This window comes from Fundulus heteroclitus, unplaced genomic scaffold (assembly GCF_011125445.2).
Source record: "Fundulus heteroclitus isolate FHET01 unplaced genomic scaffold, MU-UCD_Fhet_4.1 scaffold_60, whole genome shotgun sequence".
Taxonomy (NCBI): Eukaryota; Metazoa; Chordata; class Actinopteri; order Cyprinodontiformes; family Fundulidae; genus Fundulus; species Fundulus heteroclitus.
This window is the reverse complement of record NW_023397033.1, coordinates 1496695-1514377: the sequence shown is the minus strand read 5'-3', so window position 1 is coordinate 1514377 and position 17683 is coordinate 1496695. Positions and strand designations below refer to the sequence as shown.

At 40.6% G+C, this 17683-nt stretch overlaps 1 protein-coding gene across 20 annotated transcripts in view; it reads right to left on the bottom strand.

The window, feature by feature from the left end:
- The window catches only part of fat3a (FAT atypical cadherin 3a), a 359084-nt gene that overhangs the window by 241443 nt on the left and 99958 nt on the right, over positions 1-17683 (bottom strand). For 19 of the 20 annotated variants that reach the window (XR_004929918.1, XM_036133269.1, XM_036133270.1 and 16 more), the window contains 2 exons: positions 5532-5855; positions 543-604 (listed from right to left, as the gene is read on the bottom strand). Coding sequence is in view for 19 of the 20 variants with exons in the window: in XM_036133269.1 (XP_035989162.1) it covers positions 543-604; positions 5532-5855 (386 nt within the window). In the remaining variant the exon portion in view is untranslated. The remainder of the gene's footprint in view (positions 1-542; positions 605-5531; positions 5856-17683) is intronic. The other variant, XM_036133265.1, reaches the window with a different exon arrangement.

Below are 17683 nucleotides of genomic sequence, written 5' to 3'. Positions count from 1 at the left end.
TTAAATCAGGCTGATGATGTTGATAAAATAAAATCCTGTCAATAATGCAGTTTTGTTTTCCAATTTTTAAGCAGTTATGAAGATTCTCTTTTTCAAACAATTTAAGTTACTCTGATGCATAGGTAAAGCATCATTCCCTTCCTTCATACTGATATATCATACTACATCACATCAAATCATTCTGTCGAATCACCACATTTAATTGGATTTAATTGGAGTATGACTGAACTGACTTTTTAAACTGCATTGAGATGACGTGTTGTGAATTGTCACATAAATAATAAATTGAATTGAAGTTAATCAAAATTTATCAAATCAATGACTGCTGCTCCTGTACATTTAGTATATCAAATCATTGGCAGAGTATTGTGATGCAAATTATATCAGCAACAAAACAAATCAGGTCTGGTATTATTTCACAGAATTCACAAACATCAGAATAGAATGTCAAAAATGATGAATCACGCATGGTAGTTATGATCTCAAGGACTAAAGAACAGTCGACAAGGTGAATGATAAAGGGTGGACATAAATTTCCTCACCTCCAGAGAATGCTCCTGTTTCTGTTCACGATCCAGCTTCCGTGAGGTTGTAGTGATCAGTCCTGAGACAGAAAATAACTGAGGTTATTAAATTAATGTCATATTTTTTTCACTCACTCTTTCTCTTTGTATCACTGCATGTTGAATGGTTGACAATGTTAAGCTTCTGAAGAGTGCATTATAGTATTTAAAGTTCAAAGTTAATGCCACTCATAAATGTGTTCATTTCAACATGCTTTAGAATTACAATCAGAATCAGCTTTATTTGGCAGCATCCACAATCAAGGAATTTGACTTTGGTCACTGCACTACGATCATACAGAGAATAACCTGGGATTCATACAGACAACGGTGCAGGTTACAGTCCTGATTCAGTTCTGTTTTGATGCAAACCGCCACTCACACTCCTAGCGAAAGAGCGGCCAACTGTGGCTCCTGCTACGGAAAATGCGCTCACGAGAACAGAAGCTCACGTGGTCCTTTCTGTTGTTGTCTCTCATAAATTATTACAAAAACGGCCAAATCCCATTATCCGTGCAGATAAATATAATTTTTCATCCTCCAAAAGCTTATGGATAAATATAGCCTATTGGCTGTTCAGCATGGCCAAAGAACACGCACAGTTTTTCTCCCAAGCAGAACAAGAGCTTTTAATGGAAGGTTATGCCGAATTTGAGTCATTAATTAAAACGACAGGAGATTTACACAGTAGTCACAAAAAAGTTACTGGAATATTACAAGCAATAGTGAATTAAAGAGTTTTAAACAACTTCAAGATAACTATAACCTGGAAAAATTTGTTTTTTTTAGATACCTTCAGCTAAGATACCATTACAATAAAAATATAAGATTTTTGGAGGAGGATGAGACTGTTATACTTAAAATCTTATTAGATTCCAGCAACGGAAAACCTCCCAAAAAAAACAATATCAAAACTGTACTCATGTCTACAAACAGACAGAAAATGTAATACAACATATCTTAAGGTAAATGGGAAAAGAAGCATGATACATTTTTTGTTACACCTAACAGCAAACATTGTAACAACACTGAGAAGGCAAAATGCTGGAGGAACTGTGGGAATGTGTCTGCAGGACATTTTCATGTTTTCTGGGAATGTACTAAGATCGCATCCTACTGGTCAGGAGTGATGAAAGAAATCCATACTAAAATGGACTTAAATTTACGCTGTGATTTTACTACGGTTTTCCTGGGTAGTTTACCCCCAGGGCTGAGGAAGTCCGATAGATATCTGCTACTAATATTAATAACAGATGCAAAGAAAGCTATAACTCGCAGGTGGCTTGATGCAGAACCACCATCATGTTCGGACTGGAAGGACATAATTGAGGAAATTCACACAATGCATGACTTTTTCATTAAGACTTGCCACTTATAAATACAATCAATACTGGAAAAAATGGAACATTCATCAGAACTTGACACCAACTGTATAAGTAGTGTAATTACTTTTTTCCATTTTTTGATTATTATTCAACTGCTCCTGTCAAACTAGTTGCTTTGTAATTTTTGTTGGAGGGTGTCCAATTGTTCCATGTATGTATGCAGTGTCCGAAATTAACTTCCTGATTCACCGGCCAAGTTGGCCGGTAGATGTAAAAATCAACCGGCCAGGCATATTTTTTACCGGCCAAAATATTAATCCTGACCAGACCTCAATTTTGATAAAAATTAAGAGTGAGATTATGTTAATTTTCGGGGGCGTGGTTAGGGGTGTGGCTGACTGGACCCTGGAAGAGAAATCTTTGTTTCCTGACTTTGATAAGAAAATATTGTAGTTGATTATAAAAGACACAATGTGAATTATCAGATTCACGTCCAGGCAATAAAAAACACTAAAGATTATCATTATTCTATCCAAATGGTCTTATTTGTGAATGAGGTGGAGTTTAATCAAGCCTATACATCCCAACATTTTCCATTAGCTGCAACACTTAAATCAAGCAGGGGTTCACGCTGCGTCTTTACGCATGATCCAGCTGCTGGATTTTACCCTGGTGCGCCACGCCCACCGAAGTACCGCTGGTTCTGCGTTGTTAAAAACAAAAGAGCATGAAACACAGCTACTGACTCTCCTATTGACTTTAATTGGGACATTTTGGTATGAGTGGAAGGACATTAAACGTAGTGATTCACACTTTGAAGGCTGGCCGCTGATAAAAGCACCTGGCTCCGAGGGGGGGGGGGGGGGCAGTAAGAGCGGCGAAGCAAAGAAACACAGCGCACATAGAAAAAATGCAGAATATGTAATGTTCTGTTTTTTGGTTTTGGTTTAGTGTTTGATTGTGTTGCTTCTCTCATGCTTTTGGGTTTATTTCCTTTGTAGATTCTGTCTTGTTTTAGGATTTTGTTTAGTCTGTGTATTGTTTTAAGTAGTCCGGTCTTTGTGTTAGTTCTTACTCTGTGCTTAGAGTTTATTCTCGGTCTTAGTTTTATCCTTCGGTCAGTCTCGTTATTGTTTCCACCTGCCTGTGGTTAATTAGTCCCCTCCACGCACCTGTTTCTCTGCTTATTTAAGTCTCACTCCCTCCGCAGTTATCTGTCGGTACGTCATACTCTCATGCTTATGCACCTGTTCCCCCATGTTTGCAGTCTCTGTTTTTGGTAAGAGCTCCCAGCACCTTGTTTCTGGATAACCTGTTCTGTTTGTTTTTGCCCAGTCAGTTTGCCTGTGTCTGGATGTTTGCCTTGCCCTTGTTTTTGGATCCTGTTTTTGTTCATCGGCCCTTCAATAAACCCAGTCAAAGAGATCACAGTGTTTTTGGCTAAAGATCGGGTTCTGTTTCACAGCATTCATCACAGAATAAATAAGAACGAAACTTATAAACAGACTAATTGGATTTTTAGACTGCCTCTGGTTAGCAGGTCTCTTTTCTGATCCAGCGGGCGTGACTGGTTCTGAATGTGAAAGAAGCTGAAGCAGCTCCATAGAAGGCGGGTCTAGACTGAGCTCTGGATGGAGGGAGCTGTGAACAGATCATCCGCAGCCCAGATGGGTTTTGTTATTTTTATGTTATTTTTATTTTATTTGGTACAAACAATTACTCGCCATGTGGCAGCTAGCCCTCTGAAATTCATTGGCCAAACGGGAAATGTACTCGCATTTGGCGACTGTTAATTTCGGACCCTGCATGTATGTATGTATGTATTTATGTATGTATGTATATTTCTAAAACTACTAAAATGACAAAAATGAAGTATAAAAAAAACGACAGGGAACACCTCAAAGTCTGCTAAAGACAGGAGAGAGGGCTGGCAAAAAGTATCAGACATAAGTGCTGTCCATGGTAGATGTTTCTATCACTTTCTACAGCATGTATTTTTGCATTTTATAATTTCATATTTACTTTGTTCTTTTATGTCAGAGCGTCCAAGGGACCCACTAGAACATGGAGACAAGCAAAAGTGAAGTACAAGAATATTCTACAAAATGGTAACCTGTATTTTTAAAAGCCACTTTTTCCTCTTTTTAAAAGCCACTGTTAAATGATGTGTTTGTCTGTTTATAACAGCCACCAAGAAAAAATCTCTCTACAATTGCACTGTCGCACTGTGCTAAAGGATCCTGTCTGATAAAAAAATTCGAAAAGCTCTGCAAATTATTCTTGCACCTTCCGCAAGAGGTTGCTGTTGTAAAAATTGACAAAACATGGCTATGGCACACTTCCATATCTCCTCCGCTTATAAAGCCACAATCTGCTCGCGAGCAGGCTTAAGTTTGCGCACATGTTGCTAAGACAGCAAGTCCAGGACGAGTGTCGAAGAACCAAACAATCCAAGATCATGCCAAAGCGTCAACAATCGAATCCAGATAACTGAGTTAGCAACGTACGAAGAACGAGCCCCAGATCAGCAAGCCTCTTATGTGTAGGCTTGCGGTGGGATGTGAACACAGGCCAGAACAAACAAGGAAAACTCCTTTGGTGAAATAAATTACTCTAAGTAAGGGCTGCACAGTAGCGCAGAGGGTAGTACTGCTGCCATGCAGCAAGAAGGTCCTGGGTTCAAGTCCTTGCCCTGGGTCTTTCTGCATGGAGTTTGTATGTTCTCCCTGTGCATGCGTTGGTTCTCTCCGGGACAATTACTGCAGCCTTCTCCCACAGTCCAAAAACATGACTGTTGGCCTCTCTAAAATTCTCCTTAGGTGTGAGTGTGTGCAAGAATGGTGGTTTGTCCTGTTTGTCTCTGTGTTGCCCTGCGATAGACTGCCGACCTGTCCAGGGTGTACCCAGCCTCTTGGCCGTTGACAGTTGGAGATATGCACCAGCACCCCTCGTGGCCCCACAAGGGATAGACATGTTAGAAGATGGATGGATGGACTCTAGGTAAGGGCGATATGTCTTCTGTGATATTATGATATTAGTACAACTTTTGTTTATATAAAAGCATATGCCATGTCCTCTCCTTTTGCCCTAAGAGCTTGTGCTGCGGTCCACTTGAAACAGCCGAAAGACCGGCATCGGTACTTTGCTTCCCTCATTGTTTTCACCAAGCCAGCTTTTGGTGAAGCAGAAGGCAGCAGAGCCCTTGAAGTCCAAGCTTCTTGTGATGAATAGGAGCATCTTATCCTTTTTGTTTACCATACAGCAGACATTTGCCACACACATACTCAGGACTAACAGCAATTTACCACATAACCTAAAATGCACATTTTTTGTCTGTGGAAGTATCAGAAGGAAGAGCCCACACATGCAACAACATGCAAATTCCATACAGTAAAAAGAACTAAGGCTGGGACTGTTGCAAGGAAACAAGTACTATCAATTGCACCACATTGCTGCCTACCATTTGATTACATCTGAAAAATGATTCTGTCATAAAGTGATTCTTTGATTTAATTTGTCACGGTCATGCTAGAGATTTGGTCACCAAAATGGAGTGTGCTACTTCATGTTCAGTTTGACATGTTCAGTTTGACATTCCAGATATGGTATTTATGTTAAATTGCAGACACAGACAATTACTCACCAGTGCGAGAGTTGATAGTAAAGAAGTTTTGTGGGTTTCCACTAACAATGCGATAGCTTAGCCAATCAGCAGTGTAAGGGGGTGAAACATCAGGATCCTGAGCATGGATTTGAATTACAGAAACATCTCGGGGAGAATTCTCAGGTACTGAGCATCGAAACAATGTCTCGGAGGTCAGTGGGGCATTGTCATTAACATCTTCCACTTTAATGAACACCTCAATAGTGCTGAACAGGGGAACAACACCACAGTCACTGGCATAAATTGTCAGCCAATAAGAGTCCTTGGTCTCACGATCCAATGTATCAATGGTGTAGATCACCCCTGAAAGAGAAAAGACACAGCAAACAATTGAATCAATGAAAATCCAAATTAAAGTATTAAAACCCCACTAATAAATAAGCAGTGGGATAGAATACCTTAACAAACTAGATACTGCTTATCTTTGTGTTAAAACTTAGATAAAATTGTCTCAAAGTATATGTACATACACCAGCATATGTATGTGGATAGTTATTGTGGAACTCCGACTGTGGGTGTTTGAGTATATGTTTAGTTATGTTACATCAGAAAAATATGCAATCTGCTTAAAATGTCATGCCACAATGCCACACCTGTTCTGTTTAAATCAAGAAATCACTTAAACAGGACCTGCCTGACAAAGTATGGCAAATCAAAACATCCCTGAAAAGCTAGGCATCATGCAGAAAACCAAAGAACTTAAGGAACAAATGAGAAAGAACATAATTGAGATACATCGGTCTAGAAAAGGGTTAGCTAGCCATTTCTAAAGCTCTGAGACTGCAGTGAACCACAGTGAGAGCCACTATCCACAAATGGAGAAAACAGTGGTGAACCTACCTGTCAGGATTCCCAGGGGTTTGATTAATTAGTTTTAAGGTACCTGGGGATCTTGCAGTATGTTTAGGTTGTCTTAATTAAGCGCTGTTTGTTTTGTATAGATTGTTGTTTCTGACATTAGTTAGTTTTCTGTTCATTATTATGTTAATAGTTTATTTGTGTATCTGTTTTATTCCTATTTTTCTGCGTGCCCGTTTTCAGTTTAGTCAGTTAGATTATTCTTTATCTGGTCATTCTCTGGGTTCTTTTGGTCATTACCCTCACCTTCAGTCTAATTACCTTCACTCTCCTCACCTGTGTTAATTGCCACCTGTTGTTCCTTCCATCTACTCCCCTAATTAGTCAGCCAGTTCAGTCACACACATTGTCAGGTCTTCTGCTACGCTACTCTGATTCTAGTCTCTACCTTGTCGTGTTCTTGGTTTCTGTTTTTCCCTGACGACCTGTAGAACTTGTATTCTTTATTTAATATATCACTATTCACTTCAGGATGTGGCTTCCCAACTCTTGTCTGTATGATAGTCCTGATCCAAGCATCATAAAACTGAGGCTACCAGAGGGCTGTTTCACAAAAGCAGAATTTTTAAATAAGTAAATCAGAGATAAAGCTAGACTAGAACTAGTGTAATCAGTGCATCCTGGCTTCGTCCGTTTCACAAAGGCCAAACCAGGCTCAGGACGTGCGACTTTCTGAAACCAGGTTCAAGTAATTCAGGTAAATACACGCCCCCAGCTTTTTTAAGGAAACCATGAGGTCAATCATTGATTCATTGATGCTACAATGGATTAGTTGCATGTGCCAGGAGCAGAGCTATACATTCTCATCATCAGGTGCTTAGCCCACAAAATATTTCATCATTACAAGGGTGTTTGGTACACAAACAAAATAAGAAATTATTCATTATTCTGTTGATATTTTTACAATTTTTTTTAATATTTACCTTTACATATCTTAAAGTTTAATCTGCTGTTCTTTAATAATTGTACTAGTATACACCAATAGTATATGAATATGTTCTCATTTGAATTATGAAATTGACAACCACTAATTTTACAATTCAGTTTTGGTGTCATCCATTTTATTCAACGTACAGAATTGGGTACTGTATGCCACCTATGTATTGATTTATTACAAATTTGATCATTATTAACTACTCAATATTGTTAGGAAAATAATTAGTTGTCTGAGTGGATGTAGGTAAGGAGTATGCCTGAATATGGATCTGTTATGAAGGAAAAGTTTATTATAAAAGTTTATTTTAGTTGCAGGACCCAAAGATACGAAAAACAAGACATTGTTTATAAAGAACTACAGAACTACATTAAAACTAGTTTGAACCCGTTACTAAATGAGAACCCAGTCTGGGCAGAATTTGAATAAAACCAGTAATAAATTGGGGGCTGCACAGTGGCGCTTGCAGCAAGAAGGTCCTGGGTTCGAGTACACCCCTGGGTCTTTCTGCATGGAGTTTGCATGTTCTCCCTGTGCATGCGTGGGTTCTCTCCGGGTACTCCGGCTTCCTCCCACAGTCCAAAAAACATGACTGTTAGGTTAATTGGCTTCTCCAAATTGTCCTTAGGTGTGAGTGTGTGCGTGAATGGTTGTTTGTCCTGTTTGTCTCTGGCGACCTGTCCAGGGTGTACCCCGCCTCTCGCCCAGTGAACGCTGGAGATAGGCACCAGCAACCCCCGGCGACCCCATGAGGGATTAAGTGGTTTGGAAAATGGATGGATGGACCAGTAATAAATTGGCAGTTAAAAGGATGCAAATGTCATAAGTTTAACTTCAAAAGGAAGCACACAAACTATGAAGTGTGTTCTACAATATGACATCAGTTTCAATCCTGTCCCACCGACTGATAACCCCAATGCACTGACTACTCCTAGGTTGGTGCTTGTTGGATAGCCAAAACAGATGCGACTAACTGCAATATTTAGATATTTGAGCTTCAAAGTAAGTCTAATTCATAAACTGTCCTTTGATACATTCATTCATTTGTTTTCTGAACCACTCAGTCCTTTTATTAGGCCGTGTGTGGGCTGGAACCTATCCCAGAATTTATCAGGTGAAATGCAGGTAAACCCTGGACAAGTCACCAGTCCATCAACCTTTGAGACAGTTGCACCCAACTGATTCACTGTTACTGATCAAAATGTCGTTACTGATCAAAATACAGGGTTCAGGAAGTTAAAGCAATTTTTGGAGTTTAGTGTATACTGTCAGAAACCAAACAATTTTTTTTAATCAAGCTTCCAGAAACAGACCACAGGCAGCAAGACCTGTCTTCACCAGGTTCTTATTCCATCTCAGTGTCCTCCTCATTCTGGCCTGTTTTTCAGTAACATTCATACGTCAACCAGAGCAAATTATTATTATTGAATTATATTGAGTTATATGACCTGTCCAGGGTGTACCCCGCCTCTTGCACATTGAAATGCTGGAGATAGGCACCAGCACCCCTCGTGACCCTATGAGGGATAAAGCGAGTAAGAAAATGGATGAATGAATGTTATGACATATAATAGTGTGACATTGTCTCTAGTTGTTCTCTCATCTGAGCTGTTCTCCTGTCTTATGAAAAAGGAACTGATGTCCAAAGTTGCTAAATAACTAAAAAGTATAAAAAATAATATATGTTTCTAAATTAAGCAAGACTGGAATTAATTATAACAGATTTAACCCTAGGATACATTCCAATACCCCTAAAACCTAATAATTCTTACCCCCTTTGTTGCAACAGTGTCAGTGATCCAAAGATGCAGTAAAGTTGTTCTAAACAATTTTTAAAAAACATTTATATGTACAACTAAGGAAAACTAACAAAACAGCCTGGATCCTGCCAGGACTCAGCAGGCAGCGGCGAGCAGATTTCTGCCGGCCCTGTCTTTTTTCCTCTCTCCCTTCTCCGTAGGTGATTGTAGTTGGCAGGTGGATGTGGCGCACACCTGCGGCTCGTTCGGCACCAAAGTCTTGGAGTATTTATGCAACAGTCTGACAGCTAGAGGACGCAAGAGTGTTAACCTTGTGTGGTACACCTCAGTTGGCCACTGTCTCCTGATAGCTCTCGTATTACCATCATTAACTCTTTGTCTCCTGTGTCTCAGGTTGCCTCATGCTTGGATCCCACTCTAAGCACTCCCTTTTGCTCTAGACCAGTGATTCTCAAATGGGGGTACGCGTACCCCTGGGGGTACGTGGAGGTACTGCAGGGGGTATGTGAAGCTTTTCAAAATATATTTTAAAAATCAGTAGGCTCCTCATAATAAGTCTTGGGAGAAATTATTCTGTAAAAAGTTCGATAGAATATAAATGTGTGTTCATGCACTGCATTTTATATTCAGTATTTAGTTTCAATATCCTTTAAAATAAAACGGACCCCCCACCAAGTTAGTTTGACCCACGGACCCAGCGCACTTGTCAACGACCTGTTGTTACCATGGTTACACTGTAACTATGGAGACGTGGCTAAAGCATAGCAGCAACGCTGCTGAAAGTGCAGATGAAGTTAAAAAGAAGGCAAAACCAGAGCCAACGAAGTACAGAACATACATGGAGAAGTATGCTTTAATGGGATTTACGTCCACGATCTCTGACCCCCCCAGGCACTGTGTTTTTTTTGCGGGGAGAAATTAGCCAACGCTAGCATGAAGCCAGCGCACCTCCAGCGGCATCTCACAACAAAACATGGATGTCACGTTGGTAAGCCACCGGAGTTCTTCAGGAGGAAACTTTCTGAGTTCAAGTCATCCCAAGCCACAATGCGAAAAGCCTCCACGACATCAGCCAAAGCCCTGGAGGCTTCTTACGCGGTGTCTTTGCTTGTTGCTAAAGCCAAAAAAACGTTCACCATAGCGGAGGACCTACTGCTCCCCACTGCTGTTGTATTGGCCGAAACTATGCTGGACAAAAAATCAGCGGATACATTAAAAACTGTGCCTCTGTCTAATGACACAGTTTGCCGCAGAATAGATCACATGGGCACAGACATTGTCGAACAAGTTGTGGGGAAACTTGGCGACTCATTTTCACTGCAGCTGGATGAATCCACAAATGTGAGTGGAGATGCGCAACTTGTTGCATTTGTAAGATACATTGACACAGACGACATCTGTGAACACATCCTATTCTGCAAAGAAATGGAGGGGCGAACAAACGGAGAGGACATTTTTAATGTCGTTAACATGTTTTTCACTGAAAACGCTATCAGCTGGAAATCCTGCAGCAGCGCCTGCACAGCTGCGGCTGCATCAATGACGGTCAGCGCGAAAGGGCTCATAGCGCGGATTAAAAAAGAAAATCCCCTCATCAAGTGGACGCACTGTGTGATACACAGGGAAGCGCTAGCGTCCAAGAAAATTAGCCCTGTGTTTCACGATGTTTTGAATGACATTAAAAGTTATAAACTTCATCAAGTCAAGGCCAATTGTTCCGCAGCCTCTGTGAAGATACGGGAGCTGAACACACTGAACTGCTCCTGCATACTGAAGTGCGCTGGCTGTCTCGTGGAAAAGTACTGAACAGGCTATTTGAGTTGCGAGCTGAAGTGCACACCTTCCTGACAAAGCACGGATCTCCCCATGCCACCTTGTTTGAGAACACGGACTGGCTTGCAAAGCTTTGCTATCTGGCAGATATATTCAGGAAACTGAATGAACTGAATATGTCCTTGTAGGGCAAGGGCACCAGCATCCTGGACCTGTATGACAAGGTGGGTGGTTTCCTGAAGAAAGCAGAGATGTGGAAAAGGGCATGTGATCAGGAGGATTTCACCTGCTTTCCTCAACTGGATGCTTTTCTCTGCTGTGAGGATGTGGCGACAGCTCCGGTGAAGTTAGTCATAGTGGGACATTTGGCTAACTGGTTTTCACTCCTACTTTGCTGACATGGATGAGAAATCTGCACAGCTGGATTGGGTAAGAAATCCATTTCTCTTGTCTGAAGCAAACAGAAGCAAGCTTCCTGTCAGTCATAAGGAAAAACTAATGGAAGTAGCATCTGACCGTGGCCTGCAGATGAAGTTTGGTGCATCCACGCTCACACAGTTTTGGGTGTGTGTGAGGCAGGAGCACCCTGAGCTGGGACAGAAAGCTTTGCATCCACATATTTATGTGAGGCCTCCTTCTATGCAATGATGCTGATCAAAACAAAGCAAAGAAACAGACTGTGCCTGGAGAAGAGATTGATCACTGCAGTTGCCTCCCTGCCAATAAGAATGACAAAGATCCTCAGTGAGGTGCAAGCCCATATTTCTCATTAAAATGTATTGAGTAATTTTTTTCCTGTTCATAAATCACTGCCTGTTACATACTGTTCAAATCAAATCAAATGTTCAGTGCAAAGTGATTAAAGTGCAATCTTCTTTTTTTTATCCTAAAAGATGTAACCTTTATTTTTTTGTAAGCAAATCTTTATTTAAGTTCATTTATTTTGTAAACAAAATATAATTTATTTATAATTGTTGTGCCAGTTCAGACGTGACAAAAACGGCATCAATTCGGGACGTAACGGACTGCGTTACCCATGATGCAATGTGGTCAAAATGGCCACCAACTCATGTGGTCAAAATGGCCACCAACTCCCATCACGCAACACGGCAAAATGGCCGCCGATCAAGATAAGGTTGCTATGGTGATGGCTATAAAACCCGATCACACACGACAATCTTCCTTCTTCCCTGGCTTTAGCCAACCCGAGAAGACACACACACAGCTGTTTCCGTTGGGGCAATCCCACGCCACGTGTTCGAGTTTCTCGCTGGACCGAGATTTTTCGACGCAACGGTTATTCCCTGCTTTGCATAACAGGAGGTCGACTAAAATAAGTACTTTTAAATTCCCTCTGATCAAAAGACTGAGAGACGCCGTATCTCCCAGTGATCGAAGAGGACCCCGCTTTGTCTGGCCAACAAAGCGACTGTGAACCCGGAGGAAGAAACGAAGCAGCTTCTTCCCCGTCCCGCTGCAGCCTGCGGACAACTGCGCTCGTCAAGACGCGTCCAGAAAGCCACACTACTCGGAGCGCTCCGGACCAGCCCCGAGGCACCTCAAAGTAACGGGGTCTCCCCTTTTATTTCTGTCTCACCAACAGGGTGTTTAGAAGTGCCTGGGCAGGCGTTAGAACTTTGTAGGTGTTGGTTAATGCTTTTATTCCACGACGAAGTTGGAATTATTTTGCTGAACATTTTCTTTGTATGTGCATGCATTTTACAATTGATTTTTGCTGTGTTGATTTGTGATTCATCAATAACCCCGCCGTGGGTCACTGTTTCAGTTTCTTTTCCATCTTCTTCCCTGCTTTTCCCCCTCTCTCTTTTCGCTTCTTCTTATCAGTTAATCTCTTTGTCCGAGCTCGATTCGCGGGTTTGTTTAAACTCCCAGTTAGCTGCGCCCTCTTGAAGCGAGGCATTATCCCATCAGCGTAAGCGTGGTTACGTCATTAGGACCTCCCCTCATACGTCATCGTAGCAGCCATCTTGGGAGGGTGACGTGTATCTGAACTGTAGGGAGCTTAGCTGAACTAGCTTTTGGTAAGACATCAAAGCGTCCAGTGAGATTCCCGAAGCTGTTCTGTCTGTCAATGCTGATACGTCAAATGCCGGTGTTTTGAGGGCGGTGGTAAACAACTGTGAGTTAAGTTAAGATCTGCTAACCGCTCATTTTAATCCATTGTTTATTTTTGTTTTGTTCTTTATTTCCACATATATATTTTGCATGTTTTAGTTTAGTAGTGAGTAAGAATTCCAAAGTTGTTGAATCAGAGAATTACTGTAACAGGGAATTGCTTTTGGTTCAATAAAACCAACGACTGCGGAATAGACATTGTTTTGTGTTCAATCTAATTCACAGTTGCCTGGGTATTCAGAATTCAGAGCTAACCTCCTTTGGAGTTAACATCTGATATTAATACAGAGACAATATCATTGGATGGTGATAAGGAATAAGGATTTAAACTCTAATTGCAGTTACATTGGGGTTCTCACAGCCTGCTGGATAGACCTCGTCGGTTAACAGTCCGACCTGATCATTTATTCCAGCATAAATGAGTTCATAACAGCAAATTAACTAATGCATTAGTGGTATAAATACTTACAAGCTGATAGCTAACATCACCACCATTTGAACTATATTTGTTATAGCGGAATTTTGAGTTGAATGATTTATTATTTAAATTACAATACCAAATTATAAATAATAATAATAATAAGCATATTCAACCAGCTTATGGCATAACATAATTAAGTTATAGATTTATTTCTGTGAACACATTTTAGTTATTTATGTAAATATTCAATTTTGTACAATTACAGAGACCAATATAAATTAGCAGCGTTAGCAGCATATTTCAGTTTTGACTGGTTTTATGCCTTCCTGGTGGTCACCGTCTTCTGTTTTTCTTTTTTTCTACATGCAATGGTTGGAGTATGGATCAGTTGTTTGGCTTTAATAAATAAGACAGTGATTTTACAGCACTGTACCTCTTTTTTCTTCCAAAAATGTTTTGCCTGTGTCAGGGGGTACTTGACTAAAAATATATTTTTAAGGGGGTACATCACTGAAAAAAGTTTGAGAACCACTGCTCTAGACTACCCAAGTCAAGCTCCATTGCTCTCACCGCCCTGGACCCCATTCCAGACACTCCCTCATGCTTAAGTTAAGTCACATTTCTCTCTCTGCTTGGATCCTGCTCCGAGGCTCCCTTGGTGTTACCAAACGAGCTTGGAGACAGGCCTGCAATTCTGACACCCTCGCCTCCAAAGATAAAAAAGACTACATTTATTACACATACCATTGTCACTAAAGGAGGCAGAGGAATAATTAAACATCAGATACAGAGCAGGCAAGAGGGGGAGACGTAGACAGCATCTTGAATTTATTAAGGCCATGTCGAGACTAAGCTGGGCTTTGGTATATACGACAAGCTTCTTTGTCAGTTAGGTGAAACCAGCTCCCAGAGGATTGTTTAGGATTGCATTCAACTGTTTTAGTTAAACTGTTTTAATAAATAAAATCCTATAGAAATTATCAATTATATTCAACCCTTAAAGCAAACAAAATAGGATTCACAAATACAGAACAGTAACTGAAGTTTTCAACTTTAGTCCAACTGTTTTTAATATTCCAACTTGCATTTATTCTTTTTTATTTTACCATGTTTTAATCATGTAAAGCACTTGTCCTTGTCTTTGTACTGAAATGTATACAAATAAATTTGCCTTGCCTTGTCTTGAATCCAATATAATATCTTTAGGTGCAGAAAAACGTTTGAGTTAATTGGAAACGTTTATTTGCTACTCTACATACATTTGGTTTTGGAAAAAAATTATAAATTGGTTTTCCAACAGCATGTGTCAAATAACAAAACATCTTCCTGCTTTTGTCTCCAGAGGGGCACCAGGCAAGGATGGCCATTTTTCCCCCCCAGTAACAGCAACAATTAGACAAACTAATGATATTAAAGGTATAGAATGCATAGAAATGGCACATACAATTAGTCTTTATGCTGATGATGTAACACTTTATCTCCAGCACTAAAACACCTCTTTCTGAAGTTATTAGATTACTAGAAGATTTCTCAAAAGTCTCAGATTACTCTTTACATTGATCAAAATCTACAGAAATGCCAATTAACTGTTCTTTAGAGAACCCCCTAAATTTACAATTACAGCCAGGGAGTTTCAAATATTTGGGTATTACTGTGTTGTCTAAATTGGCGGATTAAACCAAACTTAACCACGTCCATCTTTTAAAAAGACAGAAGAATGTCTTAACAGATGGAAATCTCTACCAATTTCTCTCTCAATCTCTACCAGATTAGGTAGGATTCCTCTTGGTGTGTAGAGCACCATTTTCTCTCCAATTTCCTAACATTGTGCTTCAAGGAACGCAGCTCTGAATTAATCCAGGGAGCCAGCTTCCTGTAAATATTTCACCCTCTTTTTCAAGGGAGCTATATTGTCTAATGCAGAACGCAATGACCAAGTCACACAGTTAACAAAGACATCTATTTGTGAATGGGAAGAAACAACATTGCTATCTGCAGGGTATTTCTGCAATACAGACGATATTAAAAGGGGGACAGACTCTTTAAAGTTTGATGCTGCATTGTCCAATAAACATCTACTATAATGAAACCCTCTTTTGCGGGTGGAGAACTCAGTTAGATTAAACTCAAATGTTTAATCTATGTTATTAAAAAATGATCAGATAAAACAGGGTTGTGAGAAAAAACTGTTAATTCTTCACAATCAATGCCATATGTCAGCACAAGGTCTAAAGTATGGAGCCAAGAGTGCGTCGGTTTATGCACATTTTGAGAGAAACCAATTGAATCTAGGATAGTTTTAAAGGCTGCACTAAGGTTATCACATTCTGTGTCAACATGAATGTTGAAATCCCCCAATATAATAACCTTGTCAGTGTTTATCACCAAATCAGATAAGAAGTCTGACAACTGATCCAAAAACTGAGACCAAAAACTGGTCGGGTTGTTGTGTTGTGTCCACTGTACATTAAATAGTCCCAGCATAAAATGTAATAGAGTGTGAGTGGTGTTTGCACCAAACACATGCCATGGTAAGCTGCTGAAAACGAAACCATGGTGTGGATGACAGCCTTAGAAAAAGCTATTTGCCCAGATGCACCCTTAAGAGAGGTGGTCGTCGCCATTCCCCCAGCTTTACACAAATGTAAGGAAGAGGGACTGAAAAAGCTGTCCAAAATGATTAAAGATACTCAAGTGAAGGCCCCCGACACAAGGGTAGTGACTATAATACAAACAGATCATCCCCATCACAAGCCACAGGAATACCAAAGTGAATAGTCTGATGATAATGATCCTGCTCTAGTCCCTGAGGAAGACCTGCGAGTGGCAGTGGCAAAAACTGATGGGAGCTCTTCAACTGATAGTAAAGGCAAAGTGACTAAATTATACCTCCAGCCGGCGGAGTCACCGCTACCACATAAAGAGCAAACATCTCAACCAGTTAAAATGACTGCACTGAACGTCGCAGAACCGGAGCAATCCACCCAGATGAACGACCGCGCCATTAGTGAGGATAATAAACCCCAGCTGTCAAGCGAACCCGAGGAGAGCAAACCAGAGAGGGACGGCATCACCTCCGTTCCTCCACCTCTAGCATCTGGTCACAAAACACGAAACATTGGCTAGCACAAGGAACAGAAGGAGGTGGACGTATTCGACATCTACCAAGCACCGAAAATGATAGCGAGGGATCCAACATGGGGTCCCATTCAGATCAAAGATGAGCAATGGGCGTTCATCCAGGACATCAACCAGAAACAATATTCAATTCCCACAGTATGCCGTGAATGTCAGGCGGATGAACTTGAGCTCAAGGTAAAGGCTACCATCGGTGAGTGGGCAAATATTTTGATGATGCGATCCTATCTCACCTAAACTGCTTATCAAAACTTAACCCACAAGTTTCAACCAGCATATGTGGGAACAGTCCATGATGTGATGCTGAGAACAATGAAAAAAGCGATCTACAAATATTCCAGTGATATGGTGTACAGGGTGAAGCCATCTCAGAGGAGGAAGGAGATGCAGTTCCTCAGCTCGCAACCCCTCAGAATCAAGCTTAGTCTCTGTGCAACCCAGCTTTGGTCTGATTACCAAACAATTACAAGAAGTGACAACGAAGCAGAGAGCGAGCTGGAGGGAGCGCTTTTAATTTCTGTTTGAAATGTCAGCACTGAAGTCAAACTGGAGTAAACATTCACGATAGGAGGGTTAGCTAGGACAGCTAGCAGGGTTAGCTAGGACATCTAGGAGCAGAACCAAGCACTAAAACTGCCAAACTGAAGAGAGTTGAGTTACTTGCAGGTAGAAGGGAACTCTTGCTTTGTTCTGCTCCTTGTTCTCATAGCTGCTGTAATTACAGAACCAATTCTAGTCAGAATTGTTACTTCAGTCAGTGTTTAGCCTGACACCAGCGCTCATGTTTATTAGCGTGTACCTTATGCTTGACTTTTTAGTCAAGACACAGCGCTACAGGTTACCCTATGTCACTGTTAGTTTCCAGTAACCCAAACCAGCCTAAAACCTGCTAAACAAGCCCAAATCTCAAATTCTCTGTGAGTTTTTAACTCATGTTAAAAGCACAGAACTATTAAACACATAAGAACATGCCATTAGCACACATCTGCGCTGAAGCAAAGAAAAAAACTGCGCATATGGGCTCCAAACAAAATGTACAATCAGACAACCAAATAACACACAAGATCTTTTTAACAATCAGGATATATCACCCAGAAAAAAAAGTATAAAA